This window comes from Lagenorhynchus albirostris, chromosome 14 (genome assembly GCF_949774975.1).
Source record: "Lagenorhynchus albirostris chromosome 14, mLagAlb1.1, whole genome shotgun sequence".
NCBI classification, from domain to species: domain Eukaryota; kingdom Metazoa; phylum Chordata; class Mammalia; order Artiodactyla; family Delphinidae; genus Lagenorhynchus; species Lagenorhynchus albirostris.
Window position 1 is genome coordinate 41,232,682 of NC_083108.1, and position 23,298 is coordinate 41,255,979.

At 38.7% G+C, this 23,298-nt stretch overlaps 1 protein-coding gene across 1 annotated transcript in view; it reads left to right on the forward strand.

Annotated features, from left to right (window-relative positions):
• KLHL14 (kelch like family member 14) overlaps positions 1–20,945 on the forward strand; it is a 97,963-nt gene extending 77,018 nt beyond the window's left edge. The window contains exons 4-8 of the mRNA XM_060121001.1: positions 7,268–7,346; positions 14,578–14,768; positions 14,850–15,008; positions 18,003–18,160; positions 20,709–20,945. Coding sequence (XP_059976984.1) covers positions 7,268–7,346; positions 14,578–14,768; positions 14,850–15,008; positions 18,003–18,160; positions 20,709–20,849 — 728 coding nt within the window. The 3' untranslated portion in view covers positions 20,850–20,945. The remainder of the gene's footprint in view (positions 1–7,267; positions 7,347–14,577; positions 14,769–14,849; positions 15,009–18,002; positions 18,161–20,708) is intronic.
• Positions 20,946–23,298: the final 2,353 nt, after the last annotated feature.

Here is a 23,298-nt window from a genome sequence, read left to right on the forward strand (position 1 = left end):
TATGAGTGAGAAACCATAAAACAGCTTGCAGGTACACATTTTTGCTTTAAAACCCCAGAACAGTCAGCTGAAATTACATATACTGCATATATTTTATGGTGAATGTTCTCTTTCAGCATCTGCACAAAGGTAAATTATAGAAAATTGTTACATCTGTTCACTCTAGAAAATCTTAAAGGAAAACAACCCAGGCCACCCTCCAAGAACATTTCTTTGAAGGGAAAGGGACATTCTTTCTCCAGATCAGCTTTGTTGGTTCATATCTTTCAGTTTTGGAAAGATGGTTCCAGGGCTTTGGGAGAAACAGATTTGGAACTAAAATATTTAGTATCTCTCCTCTAACTTATCTTTGCAATGACTGATTTGATATGTTAAAACAAAACAAAACAAAAACCCTGGCCCATATACAACCCACTGTAAACTCTCCATTTCCTGTTTAACCTCTTCTTCCGAGGAAGTGATTTGAACAGAATAGAGCGTTTGTAAGGAAACAGTACACAGCCAGCAGGTTTATCTAAAAAAGAATCTGCAGAACTTCGTTTTGGGGGTTTTGTTTGTTTGTTTTCTTGAAGGCCAAATGAAGACTAACACATGACAAGACGAGGCTGGAAAGTCCTGTTTCTTTGCAGTGGAAGCGCAGAGTCTTAACCACTGGACCACCAGGAAAGTCCCATGGAAAGTCCTGTTTCTAATGATGGTCCTTTCTCAGCCCACCTCCGTTCCCACGTGGGATAAGCCTCTGCTAAAAGACCAGTCTTGGGGCGACAACTCAGTTTTCACAAATCACTATGAACCTCCCATTCCTGTGAGACAGACCTTAATCAGCAACACAGAAAACCCACTCCCTGGGTTTACCCCTGCCCCCCACCCCTGCCCAAAATAACCTGCCACTGCTTACTGTTCAACTTCTATCAGACACACAACCGAGAGGATGGGTGGGGGGATTAGGGGCGAGTATAAGGGACATATTCCTTCCTCTAGTCTAGAGAATCGAGATTTTATCATTGAGCTAATTCAGATTCCCATAAAACTACACCATTGGACCTCACTGATTTACCTCCCCCCGACTCCTGAGAGGAGCAGTGATTCAGTTTAAATCCCTCAACAAATATGCTGTGAGAAAAGACTACAGAAAGCACAGCATTGCATTTCCTGTGGGGGCACCTTTCACTGCCACCACTCAGCGTGCTCTATGTGAAGACCTGCGTGACAAGTCCTTGTCAAACCAAAGTACTGAGGCATGGTGTGCTTTGAACAATTACTTCTAACGCCAATCATATGATTTAATGTGTCTCTTTTGCTTTAGCCGCCAGGAGGCTCAAAATTGAACTTTAGTAAAACTTTAATTACTATATTTTGTTTACTTTTAGTCTCCATACGGGCCTAGCAGCTCACAACTCTCTCTCTCTGTAAGACCCTTATTTAGAACTTTGGGAGTTCCACCTGCAAATCTGAGTCATTCCGTCCCTGACTTGTTTCGCCTTTGAGGTCATTTAGTATAGATCGGGGTAAGTGCTGATGAGCCACTGATTAGCATCTCCTAAGCACAGGATAATTGGTCACACTGTGAGGCAAGCAGGCCAGTCTTTTGTACCTCATGTCAACCAATCAGTCATTGGCTGAGGCCTTCCCCCAGGTGGGGGTGAGGGTGGGCAGTGAAGTGGCCTGTTCAGCTGAGGGCAGTTCTCTAGAGAGGGAGCAGCTGTGACCATGAACAACCAACAACCATCAGCTAGGGAACTGGTAAAAGTATCTCAGCTAGGTACCAAAACACACATCCACCACCATCCCTTAAATGGTTTCCATGGACTTTCATATTCCATCCATCTGGTCAACCACAGCTGACCGTTTCGGTATTAGTCGTAGTATTTATTGAGTAGTCATTATTTCCCAGGAACTTTGCTAAGCACTCATCTGCATCATTTCACTTAATCCTCACAACCATCCTATGAGGCCTGTTGCATGATTGCTCTAGCTTTACTATGAGGAGTCTAAGCCCTAAGAGTTTAAACAACTGTCCAGGACACACAGCTTGCAAGAAGATGAGTGATTCCAACGTAGGTCTGTGTGACTCCAGGGCCTCAGCCTTTAACCAGTGTATCACACGCGCCACCTCACATAAACATATGTATTTAGTTAGATATTAAACAACAATTGTGCATTTGCCTTTGATCTTGTGAAATTAAATCAGTATTGTATCACCATGGACAGTGGCTCTTACTGGCTCCCAAAGACCTCTTCATTATTTCCCATTTAGAAAACCATGAAGGGACACCATCATCTCAAAACTATAGGATTTTCATTTTATAATACCTCATACAACTAAAAAGGAAGCAGTTGATACCAAAGCTTATAAAGAACAGCAATCCTGGGCTTCCCTGGTGGCGCAGTGGTTGAGCGTCCACCTGCCGATGCAGGGGACACGGGTTCGTGGCCCGGTCCGGGAAGATCCCACATGCCGCAGAGCGGCTGGGCCCGTGAGCCATGGCCGCTGAGCCTGCGCGTCCGGAGCCTGTGCTCCGCAACGGGAGAGGCCACAACAATGAAAGGCCCGCGTACCGTAAAAAAAAAAAAGAAAGAACAGCAATCCTATAATAATATACAACATGCTTTAATTTCACTACTGACAGGGAGGAAGAATTTAAAATCCATGAGTTTAAATGTTATGTATACATCAGTTCCAAAGATGAAATCTTAAGTTAAACTTTAGTTCTTATGAAAATGGTGCCTGAGATGCATGTCTTTGAATGAAATACAAAAATGTACATTTCAACACATGCTCATAAAACACAAATATGTACTCATAAAATACAAATATCATTTTATTTACTGATTATCTTGATTACAGGACCAAAATTTGAAATCATAAAACATATGAGTTACTGGAAATATAAGCAGGATACATACATTTTGTTTCTACTCAGCTATAGATATTAACTCCTATTAACTCCCTTCATGTCATTAGTGATAGACTGCGTTGTAATATGCTAATATACATGCATATATTCCTTCAGTGCTCCAACTTACAGAGAACCAATTTACATTTGTCACTTACTGATGATTGACTCCCAAAAAAACTGCCTGCAGGTGATTTCCTTTTCATCCTGCTTCCTTCCCCTCCACCACTGGCTGAAAACTGCCGCCCCTGCCCCATTTTACCTGTCTCCCAAATGATAGTCAACAACAGGGTCTGGTGACAGGACATCATCAAAAAAAGGGAAGAAGTGGAGGAAGGGTTAGAAGAAAATGGAAAAGATGAGAAGAAACCAAAGGAGTGAAGAGTAATCCAAAATTCTATTGCATGTGGCTACCCCTCTCAAGCTTCTAAGTAGTGTCGACGAAAGCCACAAGGAAGAAATGAATATCCCCATTTTATCTCAGTTTCCTCACTCTACCACACTCATTCCTTCTGACATTTATTATCCCCTCTGCACATCCTTTGCCAACTTTAGAACATTTTTCTTCTTTTTATCTTCCCATCCTCCATCCTTGCCCTTTTTTCACACCATTGACTCTGCCTCTGGAAACCCTTTCTTCATCTTCCATCGAAATCACACCAGTCCCTGCTTAGCCTTTTCTCTGAGTGAAGGCCACTGGCATTCCCACCAATAAGCAAAGCAAATAGCTGATTTCCACCACCAGTGCTCAGCATGTGACGGCATCTGTCCCATAGCTGAAAGGAGGCAGATGTCTTCCTCCAAATGGAAATTCTAAACCAGACTTCACAGAGAAACACTCTTCTAAATGGCGTGTATATTCTACATTCCTCTTAACAACACTGATCTTCAGATACATTTGGGAATTAACCTTGAAACCTGACTATCAAGAATGGCTTTTTTCTACAGGGAGATGATTGCAAATTCTACAAAGGCTTACTTATAAACCAACTCTAGACATAATCCTTCCTTGGGTTGGAGCCTCCCTTTGTGGGATCCAAGTCTTTTGGGTCATACTCACTCCTGGCACTCTTAACTCCTTCTGCAATCCCCAACTCTTACTGTAATCCCCAAATAAAACTTGACTTACCACCCAACCAGGCCATCCAAACCCTCCCATGCAATCCTTGGAACTGATGATCTCACATCAACAAGATCCCTATAATCCTTAAACTCTTCCCTAAATGGTCCCTTCAGCTTCTTTTCTAATCAAAGCCTGGCTATTCTCTGAGAGGACTGTTTTCCCAGCCACCCTCTTCAATGGGGACTAGGTTCTCTTCCCCACCCCCGCCCTTATATTTCACATTATTGGAGGCTGATAGCTTTTCTACTTCTTCTTCATTGCCACTCCCACATCCTTAAAACTCACCACTTTAAAGGATGTCTTCAGATTTTACCACCTGCTGCCCCTTTATGTGGCAGCTACCCACTGTTATCCTGCAAATGCCACCTCCTTCACTCTACCCTACCACTTTTTCATTGTCCATCATCCCCTCATGCCCTTACTTCCCTCCTTACTGAGCTTATATTCTGTTGCCCATCCTTATAATCACATTAGTGCATACACCTGCAGCCCTCGTGTCCTTCTCTCCTATGATACTTGCCTGGTAAAGCCCTGGTCCTGGTTAAACCCAACTTTCTTCCACCTCTCCCCTCCCCCTGAGCAACTAAGTCTGGACATAGAAAACCATACGGCTGGCTACTGGCTACTAATGAACCATGCTGGCTACTAGCCAACTCCACTAAGTTTCCCTGGTCAATGCACTCTTCCACCCTCTGAGTTAATTATTTCACACCTTCTCTCTCCTCAAATACCTTTCTCCAAAGCCTCCCTCCTCACTCTCAGCTGATAGCCTTGCTTTTTAGTCCAATGAGGACAGAAGCAATCAAAAGATAAAATCTGCATCTTGCTACTACCAAATCCATTGCTACCCGTATATTTTAGATAAAACATATCTCTCTTCTTACTGTTTCTGCTCCAACTTAAAGCCTATTCCTCATTCCCTTTTGCCTACTCAAGGACTTTGGGGTACTTCTGAATTGAAAAACACAACCAAGAACTAAATAAAATTTTCTCTCGATGCTGCATTTTCCTGCTATAATCTTCTTTTCATGTCAAAAGTCCTAAGAAGCATTGCTTATCCTCTTGCCTCTGCTTTCTTACATCTTCGTCTCTCCTGAGGAGTCCCCACTCAGGCTTTCATGCCCTCCTGTCCACTGAAACAATGCTTGTCATGGTCACCACCAACCCCCATGTTTCCAAATCCTATGGTCCGTTCTCCGTCGCTCACTCCTCTTTTCCTCCTGCTTCTGACAATTCCTTTTCTTTGCTAGTTTTTCTTCTTCTCCCCCAGGGCTCATTTCCAGCACTCATTATCTTCCATTTCCATACCCTTTCCCTAAAGAGTTTCATCTTGTTCTTTGATTTTAAACAGTATCTCTTGACTAATGACTCCAAAATTTGCACCTGCGGCCTCATTTAGCCAGTGGCCTACCAGCCACTTATGCTTTGAGATCCGATAGTCCTCTCAAGGTTAAATCCAAAACAGAACTCATGGCTTCTCTCCCTAACCCCCCAACTACCCCTGCCTGGTCTTCCCCACCTCGGCAAATTGCACGACATTCCATCCAGTTCCGCTGGCTAAAAACCTAGCAGTCGTCTTTAATTACTCACTTTTTCTTATACCAGTGCTCAATCTATCAGAAAATTGTATTGGCTGTGCCCACAGAATAGATCCCAAACTCGACCATATCTTGCTTCCACCTCCACTCAAGCCACTCTTGCCTTGACTGTTGTGATGGCCTCGTGACAGGTCCCCCACTTCCAGAGCAGCCCTTGTACGGTCTAGTTTTTTACACAACAGCCAGAGTGATCATGATAAGAGGTAAATTAGGCCATGTTTCTCATTTGCTCAAAACTTTCCAGTGACTTCCTAATGTTCTTATGACAAAAGACGAAATTTGACACCAGTCCACAAGACACACCGTGTCTGGACCTTGATATACTTCGACTTCTGTCCAAGTCACCCCAGCATTCTTGCTGGTTTTGAATGCATGGCCAGCCCAGGGACTTTATACTCACCTTCCCCACTGCCTGAGACGCTAATTCTGCAGATATTTGCGTGGCTTGCAGAAGATATCTGTGAGCAGGTGACCACCCTACTGAAACTGGCTTCCCCTCTATCAATCCCTGCTTTATTTTTCTTTCTGGCATTTGGTAAAGAATATATAGCATTATTATATATGTATTTATTTACAAGTCTGTGTTTATTTATTTACAAGAACGAGGACTTTGTCTTTCTCGTTTACCAGCATATTCCCAGAACCTAGAACACATAAGACACATAGTGAGCGCTCAATATATATTCTTGCAATTAATAATTGTGTTGTGTATACATGCCCGTGTGAGTGCGTGTACACACACACACACACACACACACAATCCTATCTGTTTATTCCCGTGGTGAAGTTTGGTACCTATATTTCAATGGTTAGTTACACATACATTAATGAAAAACATACTTTTAGAGTTAAGACTTCAGGCGCTTTAGATGACTATCATCTCAGTTGCTACACAGAAAATGGAATACACACTTTTGCTCCTATTTCTTGCTTTGGTGTCAATCTGTATGTAAAACAAGAATCATTTTCATACCTTGGAGGCATTACTGTGTTTCTTAGGCTCAACAGAGGAGATAAGCTGGTTAACCAGCTCTGAGGACGCATGTTTCCCATTTCAGTAAATGTACTTGTGATACATCACAGCAACTGTGCTTTCCCCAAATGCACAAACAGAACTTGCATGACGGTCATAGCCTACAACTGACTTCCTAATGCAAACTCTTATGGTAGTGATTGCTATTGTTTCCCTGGAGACAGAGTGGACTCTTCCACTGCTAGAATTCTTGGATCATTTAGAAAAAGGTTCTATCCAGAGATATCACACAAGTTAGTCTCTGGAACTGATTATGTATAGACAATAACTTCATGTTTTTAAAACCTATAAACACCAAAATACAGAAATTTTACCCTAACTTTGGTAGTCTGATAAACATACTTGCTTTTATTATTATGGTTGAATTATTTTTATTCCAACTCATCCCCACCCCACAGAAAAAGTGGAGGAGAAAAGAAGAAAAAAAGGAAAAACGTTTGAAGAGGCACATAAATTTTTCTTCTGACTTATCACTTCTCATACTGTGTTAGTTAGTCCCTCTACTTAATTCATCTGTTTCTTAAACCTGAGAACAGAGGCATCTTATAAAATACTTTTAAATGTGCAAAACAACAAAGGAATTTAAGTTTTAAGTGTCTCAAATATATTTTTACAGGAAAACACAGTACAAATTTTGTCAGCAGATATGATCCCCGATTTAATAGCTGGATACAACTTCCGCCCATGCAAGAAAGGTAAGTGTCTATTTCTTAGGTCTGAAACATTTGTGGCTGCTTTACTGGAAGCAAGGATGCTGAATGGTTTTCCATGATAAGGTACGCTAAACAGAGCCAGTGAAAGTCACAGGAGTCAAATACAAAACCTGGCCTGGCCAACTTAGACTAACTGCCTTATTAACTCAATGGAAAAAATAATCAAATAAGTCAATTATTTGTCCCAATGGAGGAAGAAAAAATTTGTATGACTTGTCTTCCTTTTTTTGTTACTAGTTAAAGTTCACTTTTTTATTGAAGTATAGTTTCTATACAATATAAGTGCACAATATATAAGTGTGAATCATTATTCACAATTTTTAAAGGTTATACTCCATGTATAGTTATAAAATATTGGCTGTATTCCCTGTGTTGTACAATATATTCTTGTAACTTATTTTATACCTAATAGTTTGTACCTCTTAATCCCGTACCCCTATCTTGCCCCTCCCCCTCCCTCTCCCAATTGGTAACCACTAGTTGGTTCTCTGTATCTGTGAGTCTGCTGCTTTTTTGTTATATTCAATAGTTTGTTGTATTTTTTGGATTCCACATATACGTGATATCATACAGTATTTGTCTTTCTCTGTCTGACTTATTTCACTTAGCATAATGCTCTCCATGACTTGTCTTCCTTTTCCACGTTGAATTGGTTTTTGCTTTTTTTTTTTTTTTAACAAACAGAGCTACAATTTCACTGGCTATTCCACTCTTCTTAGTTATAATATATTTAAATCTTATCATTGAAATATAAAACACCATTCTCACAATGATATGTATATACTTTGATGCAGAAATTTCAATATTGATGTTTTTAGGTCTCACAATCTCAAATTCATTGCATTTACCTCCTCAAATATCTCCCCATCATACATTCAAAAACAGTTGATTTGTTAGCTTAGAAATAAAAGAGTTTTGCCAAGTGTCCTCTCATTTTTAATGTATGCAGTGTTTATCTCAGCCAGTTCTCCTAGTATCAAAGGACAATAAGGCAACTATGTTTATACATATTCAGTTCTCCTGACTGTTACTTAGGCAGGACACCATGTCTTAATAGGCACATGTAAATTCACATACTAAAGTTTGAACACTTGGTTCTTTTCAAATAATATCTCAACATCCTCTTGAGCAAATTTTCCAATATAATAGTAAGGATAAGCTGCAACCTGTTTCCTCTTCTCGATTGGACTAAGAAATAATTTTCTTTCTTATTTCCTTCCTAACCTTAACATCTCCTTCTTTAAACATTTAATCAGATTACCCTGAGATCAAGTTAAATCCTTAATCATAAATTCAAAGTTAAAAAGAAATTTTCCAATCATACCATTCCTCAAAAAGGTACATTACTACAAAAAGAGAGTATGAATCTCTGCTATAAAGAAACAATATCTAACTTCCCATTCCATATAAGCATATTAAAACTCTCTTTCAGGAGACTAAAAGCTATACATTGAAAATGATGAGGCACAATGTAGTCTAAGGACCATAGACACTGTTAGGAATGTCTAGCTGCAAGGTACCTCAAGAAATTATTCTGAGTCAATTAGTACCCTGACAAACTTCTCAATCCTCCTGTTGTGTATACATGTATATATAAAAGCCTCTCCTGATGTCTTTCTCCAAAGTACCTTGTTTCTCTCCTTTTGGGGTTATTTTCTAGTTGCTGTTATTGTAGCTGCATCACTTTACCCTTTCATCAAAACCATTCCAAAAAATTTTGTTAAAAAAACATTTTAAAAATACACATCAATAACATGTTTGAAATGTCAGCATCTCATCACTATGGTCGCCTTTGCTGGGGGCTGTTCACCACGATAATTAACCTTCACGCCTTGGGTTTGGGAGGCATAACTCACGTCACGGTCAATTATCTCACTGTAGAGCCCCTAAGGATGAGAAGTATTGCTGCAAAACCTAATTAGTAATTTTTTAAAATGTGTATTGTTTACTTGATATTCTATAATGACTTCCTCTGAGGCATTATGGCCTATCATGGCAGGGTCCTACTTAGACAATTTTTAGCAGCTCATTGACCTGATAAAAAGACCTGCCATGGTCTGTCGGCGCCTGGCAGCCACCGTTGACAGGATGGACTGTTTAACGTTTCTTTCGAAGTCATTATGGTACATCATGTCAGGTCCCTAGTAAAAGAAGTTTTTTTTTAGATTTAGAACAATCAACTCGATAGACCAAATAAAGAGCTCCTTCCAGAGCTGAATGGGAAAAGGCAGATCTCACAAATGCCCAGTCAATCTTCTAGCTCCATATCTCCTAGGGGTTGGTTGACCTAGGCAGCAATCCATAACTGAAAATGAAATTTTTCTGTCATCGCCGAGCTTCCATTCAACATAGCAAGTACAGTTAGCTACCAGCATGGTTTAATTGGTGATTCAACAAAGAAGGGAAAAAATACTAAAATATATGAAATACTCTTCAGATCAGAAAAGAGGTTTCTTGAGACATTTAATTGAGTTAATTTTGCATTGTCTGGACCATTAGTCAAACTCACCAGAAGTTTCCCACCTCCCTCCTTCCATTAGCTGCTGCCTAACTGCTGAGAAGTTACCAAACTGATTGAGAATAATAGAAACACATTGAAAGCCACCTCTGGGATCACCCACTCTCACAGAGCTGGCTGGGCAAATTCCTAGGATTATCTTACCTAATCAGAGCTTCCAGAAGAATATAATAAAAGTGCAGAACACCCTCCCAGTTCAGCAGAGAAATGGGCACGTGACCTCCAGCCTCACTCAACCATAGGTCAACTCAAGAGTTGTATGCCTGCTGCCTATGGGGTTACTGACAGAAGTGATTAGACAAAAGTACAAAGATAAATGTAAAGCTATGAGTTGTTTTGCTCTCAGATCTAGGATTTGATTCTTCAGTAAGAAGAGGGCAAAAATGAACACTTGGATCAATAAAAATGCTTTGGTGACTTTAATGTTGTTTTAAAAAAAAGTAGACATTTTAGGTATTATTCTTGTGGAGATATTACCCCCTAGCTAGTCTTGGAAACAGAAAAGAAAAAGAAGGGAGGGAGGGAGGGAGAGAAAAAGCCATTTGGAGAGCACCAGTAACAAAGCTTAAGTTTCACAGACTAGGTGAAAACCTGGAAGCAAATACAACAAAGATGTTTCCAAATTTAAATACTATGTTTCTAGCAGCCTTACAAGAAACAATGGGAGACAATATTGTGTTTTTTAAAATCTGTTGTTTTTAACCTGATGGTAGAAGTCAAAAGTTGAAACTGAGATACAATCTCAGTTTTCTGACCTAAGGGTCAGAAAGAACTTTTAAAGTTCTTTAAACACAGGTTTAAAGTATATTTGTAGAGGTCATTGGTAGTCTTTTTAAACTTATCTCAATTCATTGAATATCCTTTCTGGCATTGGGACAGGGGGCGGAGGGGTGGAGGAGGGAGAGAAGAACAATTTGTAATACAAATAGTGTAATTCCATTAAAAAATCTTCAATAATCTTGAGCTTCCTTTTTCCCCCGAAATAAAACAACCTAATCAGGTGTGCTCTTCATGTGGGTAGGTGGGGCAGGAAGCATTCCCAGGAGAGACCTGGTATGGTAAAATTTTAGCCTCGAGCAAATGTTCACAGTTGCTGATAGACCATTAACTATCCAGTGTTTCTATAATGCATTTCGTGAATTCTCACTTTGGGCATGCAAGGGAATAAGTCAGAGACTCAGAACCTTCGCTATTAAAATTTCTGCATAAAAATGCACTTTTAGTCAGGAAGTGAAACCTACTGATTTTTTTTTTCCCCCGTTCAGAACCTAACAGTGACACTGTGTGGATAAAGCTAGGAGTACACGGAGCATCAGATTAAGAACGCCTGGGCTAAAAATTGAGCATTCCGACAGGCTCCCTCGGGTTAAGAGAGGAAGGAAGGAACCAGAACAGAAAGAGTGAGAAAACTGAACTTTAGACAAGATAAAAGGACTTCACACTGCCAAAAGAAGATCTTTCTCTTATTCTCCACTATCTAAACTTCATTAAATAGAGGATTTTCATACTTGTCATGACTAACATTTTTCTCTTCTAAACCGGAATATAGTACATAATACATAGAAGAACTCAGAATATAGTATGTTACCCACATGGTCCAAACTATGGGATTGGCCCACTAAAGATAGCCTATTAGTAAAATTAGTAAATTAATTATTTCAGACACTCCAAAACCTGTCATAGAATCATATGGAAGAGGGATACTGACCTACCCTGGTGTCAATGATGCAAAGAAATATCTGTGTTACTTTAGTACAAATTTTTGTAGACATGAGTCGGTCTTTTCAATCAAATAGTTTAACTTGAGAAGGTAAAAGCGCTAGTAAAATAACCTTGACCTATCATATTCAATAAGAGAGCAATTGAAATCTGGTTAGAGAAATGGAAGGAACCAGTGGTCCATCTGTGTGCACTTAATTTTGCTATTGTTATTAAACCTAATTTTATATTTAGATGAGTTTTTACTTCTTTACACCAGGAAATCCCAAATTTTTTAGGTTGTTAATCCCCTTGATAATATGATTAAAAACTTCCCCCCAAAGTCTTTCTCCAAACATATTCCAAAAATGCACATATATACATATATATATATATATAATATATGACATTTTATTAAAAAATTCTTTTTACAATTTCAGAGCTTCATATATCCCTCAGAAGACATGGGCCCAGGATAACAACAACCCTTATTTAATGAAATCTATCTCACTTGCTCTTTATTCTCCTTCCTACTTTTATCCTTCTCTCATTTTCCTTTCATCATCTTTCTGTGTTCTGCACAGCACGTATTTCTTTCAAAACCATCAAGAAAATATAGGGAAAAAAAACATAGCCAAAATATTACTCTCAAGCTATCAATGATGCTAACAATTCTAGGACTATCCAGAAAAACTGAACCTTACGATCTAGCGATCCCACTTTCGCATATACTGTATCCAAAGGAACCAAAATCAGTAACTTGAAGAGATATCTGCGCTCCCATGTTCACTGCAGCATTATTCACAAGAGCCAAGATATGGAAACAACCCAAGTGTCTGCTGACAGATAAACAGATAAAGAAAATGTGGTGAATATATAGAATGGAATATTATTCTGCCATAGAAAAGAAGGAAATCCTGCCATTTGCATGACAAACATGGATGAAACTGAAGGTGATCGTGCTAAGTGAAATGCCAGACTGAGAAAGACAAACACTGTATGATATCACTTATACGTGGAATCTTATTTTAAAAGTCAGACTTAAAGAAACAGACTAGAATGGTGGTTGCCAGGGGATAAGGGTGGGGAAAATGGGGAGAGATTGGTCAAAGGGTACAAACTTTCAATTATAAGTAAATTCTGAGGATCTAATGTACAGCATGGTAACTACAGTTAATAATACTGTATTGTTACTTGAAATTTGCTGAGAGAGTAGATCTTAAGTGTTCTCACAAGAAAAAAAGTTACTACATGAGCTGGTGGATGTGTTCATTAATTTGATTGTGAAAATCATTTTACAGTGAATGTGCAAATCAAATCATTACCTTGTACCCTTTACGTGTATTACAGTTTTGTCAATTATGCCTCAGGAAAGCTGGAAAAAATAAAATAAAACTGCATAGATCACCATCCATAACTTATGCCATACATTTATGGTATAAATTATATAAAAACACTGAAGAATTTAGTCATCACTTAAAATACTATTCGGAAAAGTTTATATGCAAGCATCTTGATAGCTGATTTTTAAAACCTTTTTATCCAAATAATATCAACCGATAGCTCCTGAGTATGAACAAACCGTTGGACACTATGACAAATACTTTACGCATGTGTTCACAAATAACCCCATGAGGAAGGTACCATCATAATCTCTATGTTACAGATGAGTAATCTGAGGCTGAGGGGGTTAAGTAACATGTCAAAGCCCACACACCCAATAAGTCGTACAACCAGGCAGTCTGATTCCAGAGAACAAACTGTTCATCAAGATGCTATATACTGCTTCCCAGAGGTTTTGACACTTAGGAAACACAACTTGGAAAATCTCCAAACAATATAGGTTTACCTGATTTAAAACCTCTAGGGCTCCTCATTTTGCTGTTGACGTGGCCCAAGAGTCTTGGCATCAATTTTTATAAAGACCATTAGTTCAATAAATATAAATTATGTTCTCTGAGGTGCTTGGCACTTTACGATTGTACTTTTTCAGTATTGAACCATATGTTATCCTTATGAAGTATATTATTCCAGTAGCGTGAATGAGAAAAAAAGAAGCAAAAGGTCAAGGACTTGCTTAAAATTTCAACCTAGTCATTCTAACTCCAAATCTTTGAGTCCTCTTCCAACCTCTTTTCTCCCTCAGCTCTCATATATTATTAGTAACTAAGCCTTACATCCTCCTTTAAAATATCTTGCATCACCTCTTTTCATGTCTTCTACTAAAATTCTAATTCAGGTCCTCAATCTCTTACTCCTAGATTATTTTCTCCCTCAGAACTGGCCTCCCTGTCTCCAGTCCTTTCAACACAGCATGCATGTCTTTTGCCTTTGATGGCAGGTGGGATAACTTAATAAATAGTCTCTCTTGCAAAGAGACTTTAAAATATCCTTAGAGGTTCGTGAGAATCAACACCAAAAGCTACATAGATGAAGTTCCTAATATGGGTTATATAAGAGCAAGATTTCAACACTATATTCAGTTGAAAAAGTTTCTCTATTTGCAGTCATACTGGGAGGAAAAAAGAAAAAATGATAATTGAAGAAAAATTTTGATGATGTAGTTCTCTTATAAATTGGGAACAATGACCCTTGAAGGACCATAAAGAAAGTGAATGTCAAGATAATTTATTATTGTTGCATTATCTACCTCATTTTTCACTTTGTCTTACTGAGCTGTGATATCCTTACAAGGTACCAAATATCCCAAACATTAGTGAACACTTTAACAGTGTATAAAAAGCAAGATAAAAGAGCTGAAACAAAGAGCTCGTGAATTTCTCCTCTACTGTGACTTTAGTATCCATAATCTTAACCAGCATGGGCACTGCAGATGGTTGCTGTACAAGGTCTCAGATTTAGAAGGGAGCTATACGTGTAATTTCCAAAGGTCTGCACCCCTTTCTGAAGCAGGCTGTCCTCGCTTCCCGTGACTGACTGGGCTCCTTTTGTGATTTACATTGGGTTGTTTTGTTTTTTGGTTTTTTTTCATTGTAGAAGAGCCAGTTTCTATGCATGTCGGTTGGACAAACATTTATACGTTATTGGTGGACGGAATGAAACTGGCTACTTGTCCAGCGTGGAGTGCTATAACCTAGAAACAAATGAATGGCGTTATGTGTCCCCCTTGCCACAGCCTCTGGCAGCTCATGCAGGAGCAGTGCACAATGGGAAAATATACATTTCAGGCAAGTCATTCATCCACTTTGTGTTACAAAGTTCAGTTCCAAGGCATTTTCTTGACTTGTGTGTCTATGCTTAATTCACAGGGGGTGTACACAATGGAGAATATGTCCCATGGCTATATTGCTATGACCCCGTCATGGACGTCTGGGCTCGAAAACAAGATATGAACACAAAACGGGCCATCCACACTTTGGCTGTAATGAATGATCGCTTGTATGCAATTGGAGGAAATCATTTGAAAGGTCTTTTTTTTTTAATCACAATAACATTTGCATCTCATGTTTCTTGCTAAGGGGGTTTCTCGTTAGATAATCATAGTTTACCAAGTAAAAAGGTTGACCAAATGAAATCTACTCTTTGCAAATTAGCAGTACCCTTGGGCAAGCACTTATTTTGGCTCTCCTGCAGATAGGATTATTTTGAAGTTACCACATACATTAAAGAAATGAATAATGATGTCTACAGAAAATTTAAAAAACTAGAGCATTAATAACTGAAAAGCACAATTTTTTGTAACAATGAATTCAGTAAAATAAATTATTCCTTATCACCAAAATTATAGTAATGGATTTTTTCCAGAAAATTGTTTTTGTAATAATCATAAAGAACTTTAGTCAGAGAAGCACAAAGAAGCGTGTATGTGATTTTTCTTAAAGAAAACAGTAGAATTTCATGTCTAAATTTAGAATTATTTCTTTGAAGGGTTGAATATCGAGCCATCTATGATTCTCAATTCTTTCCATTTGCTTTTTTAATCAGTAACATTTAAAGCAGAGTCTTTTTAGGGCCATATTTTGGCTTGTTTCCCTCCTCGTGTATGTATGTGACTGCAACTTTTTTGTAGTTTGTGTGCATGTGTGTAACACTGAATTTGACAGGAAAGCGGAGAGACCTGTGATACTGAGAACATCATTGAACTGCTTTGAGCTTCCATTTTCTCATCTGAAAATGAAGAAGGTGGTCAAGTTGTTCTCTAAAATCTCTTCCAGCTCTGACTGTCCATGATCTTTGAAATTGAACAAAGTGAGAAACAGGCCATCTGGGTATGGCACATAAGGCGATTCTGTGCATTTATTTTCCAGTCATATACCCATCTTAAACCATGAGTTAGATATAGACATTTTTTCTCTTTTTCATAATACATATTTACCCCTAAATGTAATAAATACTGGACAAGTATAATTTTTAAATAAGTATTTCCAAGTTCCTATTCAATCAGAAATGACAATATTCTGGTCTAGATCTGCTTCTCACCTTAGAGGTCTCCTCAGTGGAAGGGAATTTATCTTTACTGCTTCAGACGCTTCCCATTTCATTCTTTTTTGCTTTCACTGGTGCTCTTTCATTTCAATCCATACTCCATTCATTCCTTTACATCAAAGTATTTTATATTAACTTTGTAGCTTTCTGCATTAAAATATGACTTCTACTAACTTCTTTTGCACAAAGAATGCCTCATATTTTAGGAACTTTTAGTATTTAAGGTTATACTTGGACAGAAAAGACTTAGGTAATGACAACCTAAATGAAAAATAGCACATGCACATCAGAATTAGGTTAGCTCAGGAAGACATTGTGAAAGGGGGAAAGAGTATGGATTTTGCATCTAAGCCTGGGTCTGAATCCTGGTTATGTACTTAGAGTTGTGTGATCTTACTCTAGACATTTACCTCATGTCTGTAAAAAAGGAGTAATTATCCTTTCCTTGGTAATTGTGAGGGTTATAGTCAACGTATGTACTCGGTACAGAGAAGGCACACATATCCTCATAGATGCCACTAGGGAAACTTGCCCAAATCCCCATTTCATATAAATGCTTCAACAATTATCATCAAACTCTTAATGTTAAAGGAAAGGATTACATCACAGGGTCGCAGTAAGCACATTGCTCTGTTGCTCCCTTATGCGATTTATTTTATGTAAAAAGTTAGTGGCCTGCGCATAGCACAGGGAGATCAGCTCGGTGCTTTGTGACCGCCTGGAGGGGTGAGATAGGGAGGGTGGGAGGGAGGGAGACGCAAGAGGGAAGTGATATGGGAACATATGTATATGTATAACTGATTCATTTTGTTGTAAAGCACAAGCTAGCACACCATTGTAAAGCAATTATACTCCAATAAAGATGTTAAAAAAAAAAAAAAGTTAGTGGCCTGAAATAGTCTGTCCACCACTTCAAGAGTGAACATGTTTCTGATTTTTGGCCTATCTCTTTAATTACTTTGAAGAGACCGGTATGTTGACTAATTTACCATATGTGTTGTGATTGTCAGCTAGCCAACATTCATAGCATGTGTTTAACCATTAAAAAAAAAAAATCCTTAAGGGTTTGGCCTGCTCGGTGACCCTGAAGCTCCCATTAAGGATTTTTCACTCCCTAAATGAAAGGCAGGGCTTCAGTGGAGTCTGGGGAAATGAGTTGTTCTCTGCAACCTAGTTACTGCTCCAGCCACTGAGAAATTTTATCAAAAGTGGGAAGAGTCTTTCAGAGGACGATAGCCCCCTACTCTAAACCTGGATCCTTAGTAGATACTGGAAACCATTCACATCATCACAGCTGTTTACACATATAGTCAGACTGTAAAAAAAAGGAAAAAAGTAAAAGATTTTGAGAGAACTGAATATTCACTTAAGAAAAGCAATAAAGTTTAGTCTGTAAAAGTGTGACCTTTGAAGCCTGTTCACCCGGATTCAAATCTCAGCCTATCTAATGGCTGTATGACTAACTCAGGTCATTAACTCCCTCTGTTCCTCAGTTTCTCCTCTATAAAATGAATATAATGGTATCTATAGGATGCTTGAGGGGGTTAAATGAGCTCCTTTATACAAAGCACTTAGAAAACAACAGCTTATTGTAAGCAGTCTATAAAATGCTTGCTTTAGCTATTACTATTTTAAATCTTTTTAAATAAGGTTTAAATAAACCTTTATTGATACTCCAAGGTAAATCAGCTTCTACCAATGACATCTAGCCAGGCATTTTTGCTTTGAAGAAATCCAGAGCATCAGGGTTGGAGTGTCAGTGGCGAGGTGGAGTGGCGGGGGCGGGAGGGTTGTCTGTTTGTTTCTTAGGTCTTTCCGACATGTCTCCCAATTTCACCAGTCAGCTTATACATGTGTCTTCAAAGACGCAATTGTCTACTTCTTGGCCCTAGTCCTTTTGCAAAAAGAAGCCCTAGCCTTAAATTGGGACCCTGAGAGTTTATTCTTTGGTGACTCCATTTTGCTATGTCACTTAGGTTTCTCCCACCTCGATGTAATGCTCGTGGAATGCTATGACCCAAAAGGTGACCAGTGGAATATTCTCCAGACTCCCATTTTGGAGGGTCGCAGTGGTCCTGGCTGTGCAGTGCTAGATGACAGCATTTACCTTGTGGGAGGATACAGCTGGAGTATGGTAAGTGACCACATTTACCTCCTCCTCCTTTTTATTTGTGCTTCCTTTTTGTTTCTCTCCAAATGTGTTACCACCCACACAAGTACCTTTTAAGAGTAACATGTTTATACGCACGCAGTAAATTGCTTTAAGCTGTAAAATAAACTCAGTGCGGTCGCTGTAGAGCTGTCTTGCTATCTGGTCAATTGTATCCGGTAGCTCTCTGCTTCCCTCCCACCCCCATGCTCTCCAACTAAAAGTTGGACTGAAGTGGTTTTTACAAATGTTCTATTAAAACTGTTTGACTGGGAGAGTGAAAAGTTTCTGACCAGCTAAGCATAAAAAATGGAAATTAATTGTTCAGTTACCCACAAATTCTATTTAGGATTATGTAATTTGCCATTGCTTTCCACTTTCCCCTCGCTTTATGATGAAAATTTCTAAACATACACAAAAACTGAGGGTTCAATGGGCCCTTGTTAACGCACCATCCAACTTTGACATCCATCAGTGCTTTGCAGTACTTACTTCATCTACCCTCCCTTTGAAAAATTTTGGTTGAAGCAATTTGAAGCAAATTCTAGACATGTTATTTCACCCTAAATGCTTCAGTATTCCTCTAAAAAAAAAAATCACTTGTTTATGTAACCACACTATCATTATCACACTCAGTAAAATTAACAATAATTCCTTTATATGCAATCCATTTTCAAGTTTATCCCATTGACTTGAATAAAAATGTATTTTTCAAATTGATATGTTCAAATCAGGATCCAAGAAGTCTCACTTGGGGGCTTCCCTGGTGGTCCAGTGGTTGAGAGTCCGCCTGCCGATGCAGGGGACACGGGTTCGTGCCCCGGTCCGGGAAGATCCCACGTGCCGCGGAGCAGCTGGGCCCGTGAGCCGTGGCCGCTGGGCCTGTGCGTCTGGAGCCTGTGCTCCGCAACGGGAGAGGCCCCAACAATGAGAGGCCCCAACAATGAGAGGCCCGCGTACTGCAAAAAAAAAAAAAAAAAAAAAAGTCTCACTTGTATTTGGTTATTATATCTCATACATCTCTTACAATCTGGAGGATTGCTCCTGCCCCTCTTCCTGTCCCATGCCATTGTCTTGTTGAAAAAGCAAGGTCAGTTATCTTATAGAATATCTGATACTCTCGAATTGCCTAATGATTTCCTATGTTGTCATTTAAAAATAGTCCTCTGTCTCCCTATTTCCTATAGACTGGAAGCTAGAGATAAGGGCTTAAGTTCAGCTTTTCTCTGTTTTTTAAATTTTTTTGTTATTTATGTACCATTTATTTATTTATCTATTTATTTATTTGTCTATTTATTTATTTTAGCGAGAACACGTAAGGAGGTGGCTGTGTAATTCAAATAACATCACATCAGAAGACACATAGGGTCTAATGGTCTACACAGTCACTTTTTAAATGATGACCGTTCCTATATTTTCCTATTTATGTGTGTTGGTTTTATAAGATTAATTTGGGATTTTAATAATATTAATTAGTTTTATTTCTTTTGCATCCAACAAGATTGTTATATAAAGTTTGGAGGAGCTTTAAAAAGCTATTAGTTATTTGGAAGTGAATGTGTATTGACATATATCACTAGATATTGGTACATGTGCTCTTTCGCTAGTGGAAATTGATAGCTGCAAGAGTATGTATGTTTAGAACCAGACACCAGGAATACACTTTCAGAAAACGACTATGTTGGTTGGGATTTTTGTTTGTTTCTTGCCTATGGTAAAAACAAAGCTGCTTTGGTTTAGGAAGGGAAATATTATACAAGCACTAGCCTCAGAGGTTGACAAAGGAAACAAGATTAAAGACATTTTTTATTTCTCATGTGGCCTTTTCAAAATAAGTAAGTCAATGTGTGAAGAAGTTGGCACGTCTTCATTTCCAGTTTATTTTAAACTGGTTTTGAACCCCATCTCTGATTCTCTATAGTAATAAGATAAAAATGGAAAAGTGAGGTGACAATCTAAAATCCAATTTACTTCTTTTATTTGAATATTTAAGATAGGGCTTCCCTGGTGGCGCAGTGGTTGAGAGTCCGCCTGCCGATGCAGGGGACACAGGTTCGTGCCCCGGTCCGGGAAGATCCCACATGCCGCGGAGCGGCTGGGCCCGTGAGCCATGGCCGCTGAGCCTGCGCGTCTGGAGCATGTGCTCCGCAACGGGAGAGGCCACAACAATGAGAGGCCCGCGTACCGCAAAAAAAAAAAAAAAAACCAGAATATAAAAGATAAATTTTTTTAAAAACTTAAACCAGAGGGATAATTTCCAACTTGAGGTAAGTTATCATAAGGGATTTATAAATCATCTAGGGTGTTGTAGGTGCTTGACTTTTATTATTAGCCACACACCCATACAAAAACCCAGATTTTGAAATCTTGCCAATCCCAAATTTTTCCTTAGAGTACAATGGTTTAAGATCCATTGCTTTCATTTGGAATTTTTTTAGCAAGAGCAGAGAAAAAATATTGTCTTCTTAATGTAAATGTGATAAATAAGCTTGCTGTGGTAATTCTCTAAAGGCTGTCTTCTCTGCCATTCCAGGGAGCCTACAAGTCATCTACAATATGCTATTGTCCAGAAAAAGGCAGCTGGACAGAACTTGAAGGAGACGTAGCAGAACCACTGGCAGGCCCAGCCTGTGCAACGGTTATCCTGCCTGCCTGTGTACCTTACAACAAATAACACCAGGAAACCCTGGAATGAACAGTATCGCATTCTAGGAAGCAATGACAGGTGACATCCCTGTTATAATAGGAACAATACATCCTAATGGTACAACTGCCGAAACTCCATTCTTGGTTTCTGATGATTTACAAGAAGCTACAAAAGAAGAAGACCTGTCCTTGAACAGGTACTCTGTCTGTAACTCAGATTACACCGAACTTCCTGTGGTGATAGACTCTTCCGTTTCAGACTGGTTTTAACTTGTCCCAGCTTTATAAAAACTCCTCACATGGATCTCAACTTTCAAAAGGAGAAAGATAAAATACAGGAGCGTGCCCCCCAGAGAGACCTAAGATCAGTATTGTGCATTGTAGTCTACCTGCATGTGATCTATGTTGAAGTTTTGGGGATATTGTGTTCATGAATGATTCAAAATTTGACCCACCAAAAGACTCACACTGCATTACAGAAATTGCCGCTTGATTCTGTATTCCTAACCTGTGGCGACTTCACAGATTCCGTAGGCAACACAGTTATAGAAAATCATAAAAGATTAAAGAGGAACATTTTTGTTTCCATATAACTTCATTTCATATACCTTTTGCCCCTTACAGCACCTCGTGGGAATGTAGAAGAGAAAGATATTGGCTCTTGTAGCAATTGCTTTCTGCCCTGTAGGTTCCAGGCTAGCCAGAGTCATAATTTCTGTGTCCTCAGTTTTATCCGAAAGATTAAGACAAAATACGGTGTGTCACCATTCAGTTTATAGAGGCTCACTCTTTCTCATTTGGAGCAGCATATTAAGTCATGAATACACCTGGTCTTTGCTTCGAAAATATAGGACTGACAAAGACAGTCATGCAATATTGAATATTCTGTAAATAGCACATCTGGCCCAAACTTAACCCCTAATGAAAACTGAGAGATTGCTTTCGGAAATTCAGGGACGAAAAGACAGATTTCTCTGAAGAACTGTCCCCTTTTCTCTCTGTCCCTAAAACACACAACTTGAAGAGCCTCAGGAGCAAACCATAGCTCCTAACAAAATACCTCTCCCTCTTCCTCACCTTCGGCTCTAAAAAACGCTCTAGATATGGCTCTAGAAAAGCCCATGACGGACCCTCCTTCTTTCCCGCAACTCATCACATTTCTTTGTTATCACCAGAGACGCCTGGGCTCAGTTAAGCGAGCAATAGCTAGCTGTCTTGAGAAGCATGAGGAATTTAAGAGCAGAAGGTCAGGAGAGCATGAGACAGTGTCCATGCGGCCCATCAAAACAGAAAAACTAGCAGGAACACGGATTTACTTTTCAAGCTCTTCAGAGCTGACACAACAATAGTTAGGAATAAATCAAAGCCTAAAATATTTTGTGAATCACCCAGAGATGTTGTTGAATCCCTCAACAAGTGTGTCTTTCAAAAACAACCTCACAGGGAAGCCACAGGTTAAAAATGTCTTGGTGATAAGTTTTCACCGTGGAGCATGTCCAGATGGATGGGTGTACTAGAATCCAATGCCGTTTCTACAGTAAAGTGCAATCTTTGTTGTTTTTGTATTTATTTGTATGTTCAGATCCAAAGGATCCATTGTAAAAATATATATAAATATATATATATCCAGTGCAATCAACTTTCATTTCTTTTTTCCTTGATCGCATATGAGTATATAGAAAAAAAGAAAAGTTACAGTACTTTGTGAGAAAATCCCATCTGACGTCATGAGGAATACAAGGTCTCCTTCAAAACCTTTTATCGTCAACGGTCCCCATTTCTTCTGAAAGTCACCATTTATACAAGGGTATTTGCTTTCCTTGGATTTGTTCATTTAATTTTTATTTCTAGCCAAAATAAATAAAAGCATTTATGAGAACTATAAGTAAAGCTTTCTGTATTTCAGAAAGGCACAAACTATTAGAAAGTGAAAAGTGAATAAATAAGTCACAGAGAATGTAAATTTTGTACAGTATTAGAATGTGTAAATGAAGCTTGCTTGGAAGGGGAAAACTTTAAATAAAAACTTTATGTACTAATTCAACTGTCTCTCCCATTCTGACTTACAAAGCATGTTTATAAATCTACACATTAACTTGTTTGAAGGTTTGTAATAGGTAAATGCATAAATATTTTTATTCTGCAGATATACTTTACAAGTTTATTCAGCTTCCTGGCAGTATGTAGTATGTATGTAGTACGAACAATGTTAAAAATTACGGAATGTTTCAGAGAAAAGTGTCGTGAGTTAAAAATCATGAATTGAATCTGGTTTTTCCACTGTAAGAGTGTTGCAATAAGGCATACTTAAGATCTGGTAACCAAGACAGAAATTGTTAGAAGCACCATATGCATTAAACAATACTTGCACCCTTAGGATAAATGAATCCCATATTTAATTAGGTCAATTATCTAAAAATATAGTGTTCCATTTTACTTTCTTTTTAGAAATCTGGAAAAGAGGCTGTGCAGGGCAA